The 16,158-nt window shown below is 40.2% G+C and overlaps 3 protein-coding genes across 4 annotated transcripts; 1 reads left to right on the top strand and 2 right to left on the bottom strand.

Annotated features, from left to right (window-relative positions):
• Positions 1–1,538: 1,538 nt before the first annotated feature.
• On the bottom strand, positions 1,539–4,747 carry tmem59 (transmembrane protein 59). 2 transcript variants are annotated; one of them, XM_031864893.1, is made up of 8 exons: positions 4,529–4,747; positions 4,179–4,284; positions 3,974–4,068; positions 3,681–3,833; positions 3,462–3,534; positions 2,622–2,739; positions 2,387–2,504; positions 1,539–2,255 (listed from the first exon to the last, which is right to left on the bottom strand). In XM_031864893.1, exons 1-8 carry the CDS (start codon positions 4,673–4,675, stop codon positions 2,103–2,105), a joined length of 963 nt encoding a protein of 320 aa, XP_031720753.1. In that variant the 5' UTR covers positions 4,676–4,747; the 3' UTR covers positions 1,539–2,102. The 2 variants fall into 2 exon arrangements, with proteins under 2 accessions (XP_031720753.1, XP_031720754.1); XM_031864894.1 differs by having other exon boundaries at positions 3,462–3,504; positions 4,529–4,746.
• Positions 4,748–6,772: 2,025 nt separating this feature from the next.
• On the top strand, positions 6,773–8,942 carry tceanc2 (transcription elongation factor A (SII) N-terminal and central domain containing 2). The gene is made up of 4 exons (XM_031865407.1): positions 6,773–7,232; positions 7,318–7,459; positions 7,714–7,907; positions 8,115–8,942. The coding sequence occupies exons 1-4, from the start codon at positions 7,134–7,136 to the stop codon at positions 8,301–8,303; spliced, it is 624 nt and encodes a 207-aa protein (XP_031721267.1). The 5' UTR covers positions 6,773–7,133; the 3' UTR covers positions 8,304–8,942.
• On the bottom strand, positions 8,628–12,012 carry cdcp2 (CUB domain containing protein 2; the record flags this gene model as incomplete). The annotated part of the gene is made up of 5 exons (XM_031865406.1): positions 8,628–8,933; positions 9,057–9,235; positions 9,391–9,744; positions 10,654–10,995; positions 11,661–12,012. Coding segments are annotated over 5 exons (1,533 nt in total), but the record flags the coding sequence as incomplete, so codon positions are not given.
• Between the last annotated feature and the right edge of the window lie 4,146 nt (positions 12,013–16,158).

The raw sequence follows: 16,158 nt of genomic DNA, 5'->3' as shown, positions 1-16,158 counted from the left end.
TGCCTCCGTGGGTTATGACAGTATCAGCCCTGGATGATCGTACTGTTTATCCAAGTCAGCAGTATATGCCAACACAATTATATCGGCTGGTACTCAGGACACATGACACACCCCGCTCACTGGTTGATGCCTTCAGGACACAGAGATACATGACACTCCAAACAATACATGATTATAAAACATAAAACACCTTTTTCCCCAGCGTAAGATTAATACCAGGGTATTCTTATTTATATGTACCCATTTGCGTAACTGGCGTCTAAATGCAGGAATGCAGACGTGGTCCTATGACCCCAACTGAAGTTTCAATTAGCCCTAAAGGGATAAGTAACTACCGTAAATGCAGAGACGTGATCAAGTGCTGGTGCTTAAGGCAACCGGGAAAGACCATAAGTAATAAATCGTGAGTGCAGAGACTGGATGGCGCCTGGGCCTCGGTATTTCCAGAGCGCCCATCATGCGGGCAGCTGTGCAAACCTCACATCTCCACCATATTGCTCAGCTAAAGGGTTAATGCAGAATGCAAACCTCAGCAGGTGCCTTCTGTGTGAACCTCTGTGCAATGGTGGGGAAAGCCCCCCCAAGGTCTGCTACCGTGTGTGTGTGTACGCTCCCCTCCCCCGTACGTCCGTACGCAGAGGGTGTGTGACAACAGAATCCTGGCCGTTTAACAGGTACATTCTTACAAGAAACACAGCTTCCTATTTCTTTTATTTTTCAAAATTTTTATTTGTTTTTTAAGGTGTTTAACACCTAATAACCCTGGCCTTCCGTCTAGGAGCATCACAATTTCGCAAAACACTCCATGTCCAACAATAGAATTAATGGAATTGTTGAAACCTCGATGGGCAGTTTAAAAAAAGGTATTTTCTCACCCTCCACATGACCAGATATTTTATTTTTTTAACTTTCAAACTTGTACTCCACAGCCCCAACTGACGCAAGTGACATAACTTGAGGCAATGTATCACACTTTGCGCTGCTCCCTCTAAAGCCACAAAAGGCTTTAACCAGCTTTTTCCATTTGTGCAATAGTACTCCCCAAGACCTGTAAACAGACTTTGATGTGTAGAGGCTGTGCAGTTCTGCCGCAAATCAAATTACCACACAGCAACCTGGAGGCTAGGGAGTATACCAACGCAGAAACACTATATATAGCACAAGGAGGGGGAGAAAAAGGGGGTGTTGCAGGCAAATTCAGACATCACATAAAGATATTCACACTAAACGCGCTAATTTAAAAATGTAGCTGTATTTACAGATTACATTCATATTCCACATCTAGTGGTAATTAAGTTGTGATTCATCACTGCACATGCAATCGCTTCGACATTTCATAACCCTTAAATAAAGATTAGTGATAAAACCGTCACTTTCATCACACGAGAAAACTAGTGCGATTATCTGCAGCCTTGCGTAAACAATTACGCCCTTAAAAATAGTTACTTAAATCCCACAGCTTCATTCTTGCGTTTACAGAGACTCCACGTTACTACAGTATGTATATACAGTATATAATAAAAACAAACTCACCCATGTCAACTTCCCTCCATTGTTTTTAATCCCGATCAATCATGAGAACAAACAGTGAAGCAGGACAGTAGGTGTTACCGTGTGTACCGTCACTATTAATTGAGATGAGGAGCATAGAATTTTATTGTAAAATCCAACTTCTGTAAATCATTGCAGTAGAAACATGAGAACGTACAGAGAGCATATTAGCACAATCTATATGACAAAAAGAGCATTTGGGTTAAAATCACTTCAAGTCAAACATTTCATTTAACCATTCAATAAAATAAGCACACCAAGAGAGCTAATGCACACTTTGAAATTGAAGAAAAATCCCAAAACATATTACATGTACTGCCGATTACTTTAATGCCTCAATTATACCAATATACAGAAAAATACCCTTTCATCACTTCAATTTTAAAAGCATCAAAAGGGAGACGAGACATTACATCAGTTATACAAAATCTTCTGCAAGTAGTTGCTCCTGTTTAGCCCAAGAGAAGCACAGGTCTGGAGCCAGAGGATAAAAATCAACCAAATATTATTCATAAAAAGAGGAAATCCCTTCTCTGCTACGGCTTTGGCCTCTAGACATCGGACTGGCTCAGGTTGACTTTGGAAGGGAGCGGCCCGGCCTCTACCTCTGGCCCTTTGGAGGTAATGATCAGCAGGGAGGATGCTGGGTATGGAGTCAGTTTCTGCTCCATTCCGTTCTCCCGGTCACCATAGATGCTCAATTTCTGAATGAAAAAGAAGAGGAAACTATTTAAATATTGTTTTGGCTTTGACATTACCAACATAAATACTCAAAAACTAAAGATAATCACAACCTTGAACATAACTACAATGGGGGGGGGGGCACAGAACTTACCTCAGCAGGAATATACTGGTCAACAGCAGTTGCCACCGTGGCACAGCAGATCCAGATCAGGACCAGCACAGACAGGACCAGAGTTGTGGTTAGGATCCACCCTGGTAGCCACGGGTTCCTGAGGAGACACACGCAAATATGAGCAACTTGCCTGACTGGTTCTGTTAATGTCATGCTCTACGAATCAAGTCAACAGTGTAACCCCCTTGACAGTGTGGTTGAATGTGTTACAAACCTGGAGAGACAGTTGAAGAGGTTGTAGTCATCATAGCTGCTGTCCCGGGTCATATCTCTGTCCCTCTCCTGGATTAAAGTGCGATGGTATTCTTTGTAAACTGGGCTCAATCCGGGAACTTGAAAATGAGAAATAAAACTTATTTTACATGCACGCACATGTAATCTTTTTACTTCCCTGATGATTTTGAAGGGGAAAAAAAAAAAAAAAAAAAAAGCTGGAATCTGTCTGTCTGTCTGTCTGTCTGTCTGTCTGTCTGTCTGTCTGTCTGTCTGTCTGTGGCACTTAAGGCACCAGTGCACTCTGTCTGAACTGAGGAACCCTCCCTGCACAACCGTTCTGATGTCGGATAAGAGCTAAAATCTATGATCTGACATCCACTTCACGACGAGATTGGTTGGCCATACGTAGGTGAGAATGGAGCCGGGGTTTGCGCTTACTTCACAAGCTCGCATTTTAAATTTTGTACACAACTTCTCTTGTGAATGTCTTCAGGATGACTGACTGAAAATATACCAGTGTTATCCCTACATTTAAATGATATTGCGTCCCCTCTCAATAAGACTACCAGCTTGTCTCTCTTCTTCCAGTGTTATTCTACCCAACCCGTAGCCCCAACCCGTCCCCCCCCCCCCCCCCCAAGACTCTGACGATATAAACCAACTGGTCACAGATATACACACCATCTAAAAAAGGGCTAAGTCATCTTCTAAAATAGCAGAGTACTCCATTTTCTGTAAAAACTTAAATTAAACATTGATAAATAATGCATTTGTTTCAGCAATACTTGTAAAGACACTTTAATTGTTGTGTTGTAAGAAAACTGAGTGGAGGACTTACAGCTCTTCTGTGGCTCCTCTCCGAAGTCTTTTTCCACTTCAAACTGGGAGAAAAACTTGACTTGTGGTTCAGTCTATTAAACAGAAGGCCTGAGTCGGATATCTAACATTGTTCTTCATTGCACTTGGACAGTAACAAGATGTTTGCATTACAGTATGTTGGATTAGATTGCCTAGTACACCCCCCCCCTCCTCCTCCTCCTCCTCCTCAGTACAATACCTGGAAAATGACAACTTTGCCATCATCAGCCTGGAGGTAGAAGATCCACGTGGAGGTGATGAAGCTGTGGGCCTGACTCATCATATCCTCCCAAAACCCTCTGACCAGAGTCAGGGGGTACAGCAGGTGAATCCTAGGCATCATGGCCTCCAGCTAGAAAAAAAACAAACAAAACAAGCAATACTGAGAACACGGTTCTTTATTGAGAGGTTTGCATATCAACACAGACCACTGAGTCATTGTGTACTTATAATTGACAGGCATGGCCTGTGTATGTACCAAACAGGTATTACCTGCTCGTGCCGCTGCTCAGCAAACGGAAGCTGGTTCTGACAGCCCAGGTTGCATGCGTACTGCTCATCAAAGTGGGTGTAGGCTTCACGACAGGCTGCGGGGGGTTTGAGGTGGTGAGAGATGTTTAAAAACAGGGATAACAAGCGACATCATAGAGGTCTGGACACTGCATCAAATAGGTTAAAGGTTCGGTGCACAGCTTACTTGATTCACACTCGGATTTCGTCTGATTAAGATCGTCGCCGTCACGAACAAACTGACAAATGGAGAACAGACGGCAGCCTCTCTGACAGGCATAGAGTTCTTCCTCCTACAAAACAAACCACAGGACCAGTTGATTGCCTCGACAAACAACAACAAACAACAACAACAACCGTGAAAGACGACTCACGTCCAACGTTCATACAACTGCCCCCCTTCACAAACAACATTTCATTAGACTAAAGACGTAACAAAGTGATTGTAGGGCCCACTTTCGCTTCGCCCAAGATACCAAACGTTAGCTGACGCTAGCAGACATTACTTTGCTCCTCGAGAGGAGTAACGTTACTCACCCGTGGATACGTGTGCAAACTGTACGTCATTTCACATGACTTGTGGCAAGATGCTGTGTTTCCCAAGACGCTGTCGAACACATCTGCAGATCCTGATGTGCAGGCGAAGAGTCCCAACGCGCAGACAAAGAAGGAAAGAGTCCCCATTTTGTCAGCGAAAACCTAAACAAACAACACACTCTTCTTCTTCCTCCTATTTAATCGGCCTGTTATCTCGCGGGAACTGGGACTCACGCGAGACTGTTAGTGTAAACTTGTGCTGTATTTATGTGCGCCTCGTAAACTCCTCGATTCTTCTAATTTAGTAGATATGAAAATGATAACCAGTGTGAAAATATCTTCTTCTTCTCTTGGAAAGGAACTGTTGTTGTTAGACATAATTTTGAGCAGGCTTGTAATAATAAGACTTGTAATAACTTGTGTTTCTTAAAATGCCTCATTTCAATGTTATGCTATATTAGTTTGAGTTACATGTCATATATAGTTTATTTAATTTTGAGTCCTATGCTCTTTTAACTATGCTGAGATTTGTTTAGTTTTTTCTTTTGTTCCTGGTTAAGTGTATAAATTGACAAACTGGACAAACTGGCCATCACTCTGATGAACAATAAATAAGTTATACTGCACTACTGCCACCACTTACAATTCATGCCATTGTCTATAGGTTTATGTTCACATGTATATATATATATATATATATATATATATATATACACTTTTTCTCTCGGATATATATTTATACTTATATTGTATATAGCTGTTAAATGTTTATACCTACATCCGTTCTACTTTTTTGCTGCCCTTTTTTATTCTTTATACATATATTTTCTTGTTTATTGTAAATTTGTGTTTGTACATTGAGAGCGGAGTGGAAACCGGAGACAAATTCCATGTATGCGTAAGCACAGCAGTAAAAGTACTAATACCATACTGATGAAACAATCCACGACGAGTAAAAGTCCTGCATTCAAAACCTTATTATGCAATTATGTTATAATCAGCAAGATGTACTTTTACAGAAAAAAAAGATTTTGACAGTGATTTGCCTTCATATCCGTGTGTGTTTTTCACCTGGAACTCTAGCTAATTTGAATCAAATAAATAATCTAAATTAAGTTGACTGTATTGGCTTTTCTGAATGAATATATACAGTATAAATACATATCTTTGGTGTTTTGGTGAATGTAAAGTAGAAGTGCTAGTATCTTTTTAAATTGTGATTTAAACAACACTGAAGCTGATCAATAAAGCAAACAAAGTTACAAATATGTTAAAAATTGTATTTTAGGTGCTGGTTAATAAGGTGCTGATTGGCTAATAAACAATAATGACAAACAGGTGACAATCATCGCTATCAGGCATATGAATATTTTTAATAGTAAACATTTTTCAATGGTAATTATTTAGCTGTCATTTAATAATAAACAGACAGTTGTGAACTACTTTAACATCTTATCTTTCTAAATGTGAATCACTGATATAGCTTGAAGTGGGCCGGTACTTTCCAGAACACAGTACCACTTGTACATTTTACTCTTTGGTGTAAAGTGACTTTTTACTTGAGCACCGACACTTGTCACTAGGTGTTGGTGCTCCTTTCTGCCCTCTACATATCAGGTTCTCTGGGTGATTCAAGATCAAACGTTGCAGCAACAGTGTTTTATTGTGAACCTCAACATTATTTTATTATTTAGTTTTCTGAATCTTTTAAATTAAAGAATTATGGTACAAACTTCATCAGAATAATTAATGCATAACATGTGTCAAGTGTCACCTGTGTATGCTTTACATATCATGGCACCATCTTGTGGTTGAGAAAAAAAATACAACAAGTTGGATCCAAACTAAATAGTAACAGTTGAACTTAACATCTATTAAATTCGGTCTCACCGATAAAGTACATTTAAATTAAAACGATGTTGTGATAAATCAAAAGTCAGAATTCACTGTGTGTGTTCATATCAGTCTGAGTGAAAAGCAGCAGAACAACACATGGAAGTTACAATGAGCTCCTTAAAATCTGCCTCTTCTTTTATCTCTTTTCTTATGAGTTGTTGAACCAACTTCAGCCTGTATTTATTAATTGCATTCATTAATGTATTAATATTTATGTATTTTGCTGTATCTATTAATACGATTGATGCCTATTTGCTGAATTTTGTAGTATGTGGACTACGCTCCCACCTTGTTGGGTTGACTCTGTTATTTCCGACAGCACCTGAACGCAACATCGGTCCCTGCTGTTTGCCATTTAGCTGCAGCTAGCTAGCTTTACCAAACAGATTAGTGACCGTTTGTGGTCTTAAATTCAACTATCAACTAGTGGGGGATGGACGAATGACTTGAACCAAGCGGGCAATGATTTTAACACATTGTATTTTATTCGGAGATCATAGTTATCTCGGTAGCGTTAACCAGGTAGCTAACTGCTAATAGAGCTAACAGCTGTTAGCACTGATGGTGTCTGGACACTCCTTCTGACCTGAGCTTCGTTATTGGCGACCAATTCGCTTTGATTGAACTAAGTGTTACCTGTTTAATCATCAGCTATAGTTTCGTCAAAACCAACCAGTCTACCAACCAGTTGCTACTTTATATTTTGAGGATGGACAAGTTTGTAGTGCGGCTGCCCAAAGGGGAAACACCTATAACATCCAAAAGCAACGAAAAGGTTTACAAACAGGCAACCATTGAATCTTTACGGGTGAGCTGTCATATGTGAATGAACGTTATTCCGTGACAGACAATTACTTCAGTCACTCATTGCCCTTGTGTTTGGTCTGTTACAGAGGGTGGTTGTGATCGAGGATATCATGCGCTACAAGTCCATCCTGGAGCTGCCACAACAGAGCAAGGACAACCTGCTGACCGCCTTGACAGAGCTGAGCAAGAAGATCCCATCCAGGGAGGTGCTCAAGTCCACCAAAATAGGTAGATTGAGGAAAAACTTCATATTTAGATGTGTTAAAAACGAGCAATGCTTATGCATCGCTGTGTAGACTGCTGCTGACACACTGTAGATGTGGAAAGCATACTGTGAAGTCGTTTGTACTTTATTTATGGTTTATATCTCTCTGCTCAGGCCGTAACACAATTCAGTTCAATGGACAGTTCATCAGCCCTTTATCAGATTCACATTGCACAAATTGGCTCATCGCATTATGAAAAGCTCCCTCTCCTCTCAGGTCACGCTGTCAACAAAATGCGGAAGCATCTGGACCCTGAGGTGAGTTCAGTGGCTGCGAAGGTTTACACTGACTGGAGGACGTTCATTGAGGAGAATTCCAATAAGCCTGCTATTGAAGTGCGCTCCGACAAACAATCTGAAGGACTCCGGAGCAACGCCAGACGACTAATGTCTGAGGCGCTGGAGGTCAAGGTGAGAAAGAGCGGCTCAGTGAAGTCCAATGTAATGTGTTCCACTCATTCTGTTTTATCCCACCTCTCATTTAGATGTGACATAACATTGGATGTGATATTTTGGGAATATAAATTGATGGAGAATTCATCATGTTTGCTGCAATTCCATTGACATCCTTTCCTATATCTGTTTGCTTATGCATGTGTGTTCTTGTCTGACCTACAGGAGGATTCTGGTCTTATAGACAACATAGAGAGAGAAGTGTTTCACCAGAGCTCCCGCTTAGTCAGCAGTTCATACAGACGGACTGTTAGAGCGCTGGTGTTTGCCTTCAAACACAACCCTGATATCCGGACTCAAGTGAAGGACAACACAATATCAGTCAACCAGCTGGTTTCTAAATACAAGAAATAACTGAAGACTTCTGTTTTTATACTTGAAATTTGTTAAAACTTTACAAATTTTCTTTATTTTCTGTAAAGGGGATACAAAATATTTTTACACTTTATGGCACATTAGCAGCCTTACGATGTTTTATAAATGCATGTAAAAAGAAGTACTTTATTGTTGGTGGTCATGATAATGTCATCCCTTTATACTGGAATCATTCCGTTTTTTTTTTGTTGATCTGTTTTTATACTGTTGGTGAACATTTTTATACAAAATATAATTGAAAATAAGACGACGTAAGCTTTCGAGTCCTTTGTTAAGACCATATGTATAACTGTGCATATAATTCTAAAGCAGCACCAGCCAAACAATAGCTATCACCATGAGAATAACAGCCAAAACACAGATGCTGATGAAAACGATGTCGCTCAGGTCATGAGGCACAGCTTCCGGACCCCCTGCATCGTCACTGCTGTCATTGTCAGTTTGCTGGGCCTGCTCCTCGAGACGTCGCTCCTCTGCCGAGATGATTGACACTGACGCTATCTTCCGCAGGGCGTCACACTGCACTTTATACTCTTGCACATTCTGCTGCTTCCCATCAGAGAAATCGATGTAGAGTTTGTTTACCAGCACTGTGATGTTCCGGTGTTTCTGCAAGGGATCAGGTGTTTCAGCATTAACAGAAGTCTAGTCACAACATCTTTAACACAAAGTATGGTAAATCGTTGCCTATTATGATGTACCAGTAAGTGATATGAGACTGTGGCTAGTCACCTGGCCAGCAGTACCACAGTTGACAAACTGAGCAAGTATCTTATATGAGGTGGCTGTCAGCTGGGCTGCACAGGTTTTGTTTCCCAGGTAGATGCTCTCACGGTCCAGGTGAGGTAAGGACTGCTGTGGTATCAATATGGTGAATTCTGATCTTGTGCAGCTAACCTTTACAGGTACCACTTGATTTGAGGGGGGAAGACGACACAGTGTTTAGTATTTTTTTTGCACGAAGAGTTTGATATTTAGACTGAACATTGTAAGCAAAAGGGGTTGAATGGCTTAAACCTACAGTGCACACAGTATAAGTAGAATCAACCACATAGGGAACATGTACCTCCAAGATAAGAAGCAGTGAACCCTCTATGAGCCTCATTTCTGTCTGCACAGAGGACCACCAGCAACTTGTTGCCCTTTGAGACGAGAAAGGGGGGTTGCTCCCTGCCACACCAGCGGCCCAGCAGGGCGTCTGTCTGACTGTCACCATCGTAAACGGCGACATAGTCATAGTCACACTGGTCTGACAGACTGTTGCGGTCTTCCAAGTCCATGACGGGGAAAAAGAGTTTGATGCGGTACCCAGCTGCTAGAGTGACGCTCCAGTGGCAGTTGATGTTGTTTGGGTAGATGTTTGGGAAATGCGGGCTGCTGAAGTTGCCATTTACAGCTGACAGGACCTGCTGGCATTCACCTTTTAAAGCACAGTTGATCAGAAAAAGTTTGTCAACTTTATTTATATTGGAGTCATTCAGTGAGGATCATTTTAGATTGCTGCATTCGTTTGATATGAGTGACACTACAGAAAGTACAAGTTTCTGTTTATAGAAGTATTATTGGCGAAATAAGATTACTCCTTTACAGTTTAAGGAATAGTTCCACATTTTATGAGAAAATGCTGATTTGTTTTCTGCCTGAGACTTTATTGAGAAGATCAATACTACTCTGATTTGTGAGAGTACTATCAGTCTTCTCATATAACTCTTTGCAAAAAAAAAAAAAAAAATGCAGCATTTTCACCCTCTTACCAATTGGTTTATGCTCGACAAGGTGAAATGGGGACAGTCTGTGATCGGCTTTCCAAAAGTTATCCTGCAGTGTTTCGATTTGATTCAAGTCTGTGCTGCGGCAAGAACACTCAAGGACTTTTACTTTGGGGACTTTTTCTTGTTCGTGGTAGGGATGGTGTGAGACCGTTGATGAGCTCTGCTCTATTCAGAGATAGTGCTTTTCATTGTAGCAGAGGTGTTTAATTTTCATTTCATCAGATGACAGGTTCTTTTGTGTCATGTTCTAGGTCTTTATGTGTGCCTTGTTTCAAACTTCCAGTATGATGTAATGTGTTTTTTCCCCCCTGATTTGTTGTAGCTTTTCTGCTCTGTATAGGCAAATAAATAGGATTTCTGTGAATGTTGCTTTACGCGAACCCAAATGTCTGACAGAATAATAGTATATCACATCCTTTTTCATTTACAATTCCTGCAGCTACCCCAAAAAAACAAGGCAAAGGGGGTTATATACTGAAAGCACTTCATAGGCCTATTGCATACTGGGGTGAAAAGTTTATATTTGGAATACAAATAAACACAACAAACTTTCCAACCTGAGTAATAGTAGGCCTTGAACCCACGTCCACCAATGTTGAAGTCGGACTTGAAGATCACCAGAAGATGGTTGGACGTGGTGACTATGTTGGGGGGTTTGTCTGCACCGCAGTAGTTACCCAGGTGGCGATGAGTGACTGTCGGGCCATCAAACAAGGCGACAAAGTCAAAATTACATCCCTCGTTGTTTTCCAGCTGGAAGTCCAAGAAGACCAAGGTGACCACACTGGTATTGGACATGTGGATGGCCCAAGAGCAGTCGGCATTGTTGCTGTACTCCTGAGGGTAGCCCGGACTGGAGATCACACCTGATAGGCCAGTTAAGACCCCACCGCACATATCTAGAAAAAATAGAAGGAAAACTATATGCACCTTACATTTTTCTTTTTGAAAAAGATTAACGCTACAGACGACAGTTTGGGAGTACAATGACCTCTAGAGAGGGTTGTAAAGATTGCAAAGATATTGAAGGTCCTTGAAAGATACATTCTAATGACTTTGGTGATCCACTGACTTTTACTTCAGCACCAATATGTTTTTTTTAGTGAAATACCTCAACAAATATTTAATCTAAGCTAATATAAGCTGTCAAATTTGATACAGACATTCATCGTCCCCGGAGGATGAACCGCAATAACTTAAATCCCCTGGCCTTTCATCTAGCACCATCTTTGGGGCAAATTTTGCTTTTTGAGTGAAAGTTACATGTTAACACACTAAGCTCAGATGATGAACATGGTAAATTATACTGGCTAAACATTATTATGATAGCATTATCATTGTGAGCATGATCATTTGTTGATGTGAGCATTTAGCTCACAGCCTCACAGAGCCTCAGTGAGCCTTCTGTATAATGTTTTGGTGAAATTAAGTGCTCCTGTGAGTTTAAGGTCAAGAAGATTTATCTAAATTCCATGAATTATGGTAGTGCCAGAAAAAGTCAACCCAGGTTTTGAGCAGTTGGCCCACTGATCGCTGTCATATTGCATCAACTATAACGAGTTACCTTTCCTGTAGCCAACGCTGAAGCCCCCGTAGGCCACATGGCGGTCTGAATGGAAGAGGATGGACATGACATTCCAAGAAGAGGTGAACTGTGGAGGGGAGATGTCACCACAAAATGTCCCAAGGAGGTTCCCCTCGTCTTCAGATATGCCATTGTAGATCTTGATGTAGTCGTAAGCACAGTTGGCATGGTACTCCAGCTCAAAGTGGTGAAAGGTCAGGAGGACGGAGGAGCCCTCTGCCACAACAATAAGCCAGGAGCAGTCAATGCTGTAGGGATACAGGCCTGGGAAGTTTGGACTGGAGATATTGCCAGATGGTGCAGAGAGGATTCCTCCACATTTGACACCTTGTAATGACAATAAAGTTGAATTTCAGCTCAGGAGAAAAATAGTCTGAATACGATTCATGGCTCTTTCCTTGCTTACTTATTTTCTTGACTTATTTCTTTTCTAGCAACCTGATACAACCCCTAAAAGTGCATTACAAGCTGACATTGAACAATTGAGGCCCAACTTTTTTTCTGTATATACAGTACCTGCAAGATAAAGCACTTCCATCAAATTTAAGCTTTGCTCCATCGAGATAACAAATAGCAACTCACCTTTTTTTGAATTAGCCTTGACAACAAGCAGTAGCAAATGAATCAGTATAGCCACCGTGAGACTCATGTTGTTATTGTTGATTCGGCTTTTGTCACGCCTTACGACAATACCAGCAGAGACAAACAACGGCAGTGTCAGAGTGCACAGCCTTGAGACATCAGCAGTGATGCCTGTAGAGGTAATAGGACTTTGAAAAATTCATTCACTGCCTGAATGAGAAACCTGATACCATACGTAAGGCCACGCTTTGCCCTCTTCGCTAAATTTTAATGACTGATATCCGATGAGCATGAGTGGCTTGTCGGGACACTGTTTGGAGAGATTGCATGCATTTTTAATGATGGTCTCACACACATACTGAACACTAGCCGCAAGTGGAGTTGATAAAAGAGACAGGAAGAAAGAAAGGAGGAGTATCACATTTGTCACTAATATAAATGGCTTCATTAGAGCGATGTGAGGGAGAGGATCCCAGAACTATTGATGTCGTGGACTAAGGGGCACTGTGTGGATGTTGCTTTTCTTGTGAAACACAAAGACATCCACATCTTAACTTTGAAAAGGAATGTAAATCTATGAAGAAAATCTTTTTAAAATCGATTTAACCTTTATTTAACCAGGTTCAACCAATATAGATAAAATCTGATTGAGTTAATGCATGTTGATTTATTACATACTATAAAACAATAACAGCAACACATTACAGAGTAAAGAGTTAAGTCCTTGTATTAACAGAAGACATGACAAAATTGCTACGTGTTGTTGCAGGAACAGTTTGTAGTTTAATCTTTTGTTAACTTTTGGTTATAAGTAGTTAGAGAGATGAGGGTATATGGTACAGTGTATTGTTGAGCATGAGATGAAGACCACGAGATGAAATGAAAAAATGAAATATCCTCAAATCCTTCACTTTAAGGAATAGTTTGACATTCTGGGGAATGTGGTAAATGAGTTACTTGTCAAAAGTTAGATGAGAAGATTGATACCACGCTCATGGCTGTCCATTGAAGATGACGATACAGCCAGGAGACAGTTAGCTTAGCTTAGCACAGAGACTAGAGGCATGGGGCAAACAGCTAGCCTGGCTCTGTCCAAAGGCTAAAAAAAAATACTACCAGCTTATATATACTTTATATAATTTGGTTTGGGGTCTGTGGGGTAACTATTCATTCGGCAGGAGCAGTGACATCCTGGAGTCTCTTAATGCTAAGCCAAGTCTCCTGTCTGCTTCATATTTAACTGACAGAGTGGTCTAACTCTCCAACAATGTATCTCGCGCTGATCCGTTCAACACCACTCTAATATTCCATCATAAGTAGTCATCATATACATTTTAATCTATTTAAGTGTTACAGCATTTGCATTTTGATGTAATCAAAAATAAAAGTGCCCGCTGCAAGAAGTCCTTCCTGTCCCTGCTGTTTCTGTTACCGCTGAGACTCACACATGCAGCTTGTACTTGAGTATAATATTACATCCTACATCCTGTTCTGTCTACGTTTTTAACAGTGTGTCATACTGTGTATCTAATTAGCTCATCATATGTTTTGCATATGCACGCGTTTTTTTTTTGTCTGTAATTAATACCTAATTGCAGCTGTCCAATAAATGTAGTCCAGCAAAACGTTCTATGAAATAAAGTTGACTTGTTAGTAGAAGTCACTGGTCATCGCAAGGTCATCTCTCTCAAAGATGGGAGGTTTTTTAATGCAAATTTTGTTTACACTTCAGTTTCTGTTTCTGAGACAAATGCTGAAAAGATGTCAAGATGCCAAATGTCAATCATATCCCCTGACTCATTCCTCCTGCTTTGGCTTGGTCTTATAACTGAACAGTGTAGACACATGTAAGCAATCCTAACCCCGCGTGTAACAGACAGGGAGATAAAGCACTCTAGTAAAATCCTATTCTGCAAATAAGTGTTAGCTCTACCAGCGGTGCTGTGAAGGCTTTTAGAGTGAATATCTAATGGCTTCAGTGAGCAACGCCAATACCCACAGAGACCTGCTAGATGGTGCTGTTACACTTTGAAAACACAGTGAAAATCACCTCTGGCTTTCAGAGAAGTCATGCAGAGCTCGACACTGAAATAAATAAGAATATGATTAAAATCAGTGAAGTGTTTTTCACACAGCAGTTCCTGGAACTAAAGTCAACTGCCTTGCCTTTGAATTTTAATTCCGTCCTCTCTGAAAGCTTGTCATTGTTCAAGGATGTGAGCACCGGGCAGGGCTGAAATGTGTTTCAGAAAGATATCGTTTGTTTGGAGCAATTAAATCACCTATTAGCAAGTAAATGCTAATAAAAAAACCCGCAAAAAAATAAAAACACTATTAGTAAATTGCAACAGAATAAAGAGGAAGCTCAGTCCAACAAATAGCAGCCTTTTGACCTGGGGAGCTTAATTGAATGGTTTTGGTCCAGTTGTATAATAATATAGTTATATTGAGCAGTATAACATAATCCATTACCAACCTGTGGTTGGCAGGAGGAGTGTTTATATGTGTGTGTGTGTTGGTGTTGTTGTTGTGGGCGGGGGCACTTGACAGCTATGTCATCTGGCATCTTTTCATCCAAATAGCAAGAACACAGACGATGCGAATCTTGATGTTTGTGTTTAATAAACCTTAATCTGTTTACAAAACATCCTTTTCCAGCTCAAGACTGATTACGTTCTGCTATACGGCTGTACAGGAACTGTTGGTAACTGCTCACTCTGATGAATGTTCCCTCCAGCTCTTGACAGTCAGGGGGAAATGAGATGAACACATAAACATTAATGTCACAGGACAATAAAAAGTCAATGCTTCACACAGTCTGCTAAATGCTAAATGTCTAACAACAGAGCTTTACTTAAAATGACATTCAGAATATTCAACATCACAATCAAACTTTTAGAGCATCAGTGGAAACTTTGTGGACCATCCAAACTGAATGTGTACAGAGGGAACATTGCTACAAGCTTGTACCTTGTATTCCCTGGTGCTCATTTACAGCCAGAAATGTTATTTCTTCTCCCTCACAGTGAGTTTGTTAACATTTTCTCTGCACCACTTTGTTACATTTCCACCCACTCTCTCTACCAAGGACAATATTGATATGCCATTGCACCTCCAATTCAGGGAGCTCACAGATTGGATTATGGACCATAATGAGCTAAGCCTCCCTCTATAGTTATCAGGGCAATGAAACTCGTTATCTAGGTTAAGTGACAGAAGGGAGAAAGAATCGACTTCCCATGAAAACCTCCACTTCTACTACCTTCATTCCACTACATTAGATGAGCTGACGTATTATGTTGCAGGTTGTTTTTGCTATTATACAAATTTAATTGCATATAATGTGAATATGTACCAAAAGCATCACAGAAAATAAACACAGAAACAAAGTAAAAAGCAAATAATGAGACATTGTAAAGTCAGTGCTTGGAGGCTAAATGGGATTTAGCTGTCTTAATTGGAGTTTCTTTTTTCTAAAGAGAAACATTGCACTGTATAATATTACTTATAAAACATACTGCATGTAAAACTAATGGATTGTCACAGCTGCAGCAAAGATATTCTCTTAAAGATTGGTGTTTGGCATATTTAATGTAGATCATTACAATTGTTACAAATAGGAAAACCATAACAATTTTGAGAAATGAATTTCAATTAACATGATAACACAATATACAATAAGTGTACAATATCAAATACAAAATGAATATACAGTACCCCTACAACTGATGGACAACCACAATGGACAGCCCCAAGACAGACAAAGGCTTTGGTTATCTAGACTTTAGTTATCTAGACTTTAGTTATCTAGGCTTTAGTTATCTAGACTTTAGTTATCTAGACTTTACTTATCTAGACTTTACTTATCTAGACTTTAGTTATCTAGACTTTAGTT

This window comes from Anarrhichthys ocellatus, unplaced genomic scaffold (genome assembly GCF_004355925.1).
Source record: "Anarrhichthys ocellatus isolate YVR2014 unplaced genomic scaffold, GSC_Weel_1.0 scaffold32, whole genome shotgun sequence".
NCBI classification, from domain to species: domain Eukaryota; kingdom Metazoa; phylum Chordata; class Actinopteri; order Perciformes; family Anarhichadidae; genus Anarrhichthys; species Anarrhichthys ocellatus.
The sequence above is the reverse complement of the archived record's forward strand: the minus strand, read 5'-3'. Positions and strand labels throughout refer to the sequence as shown.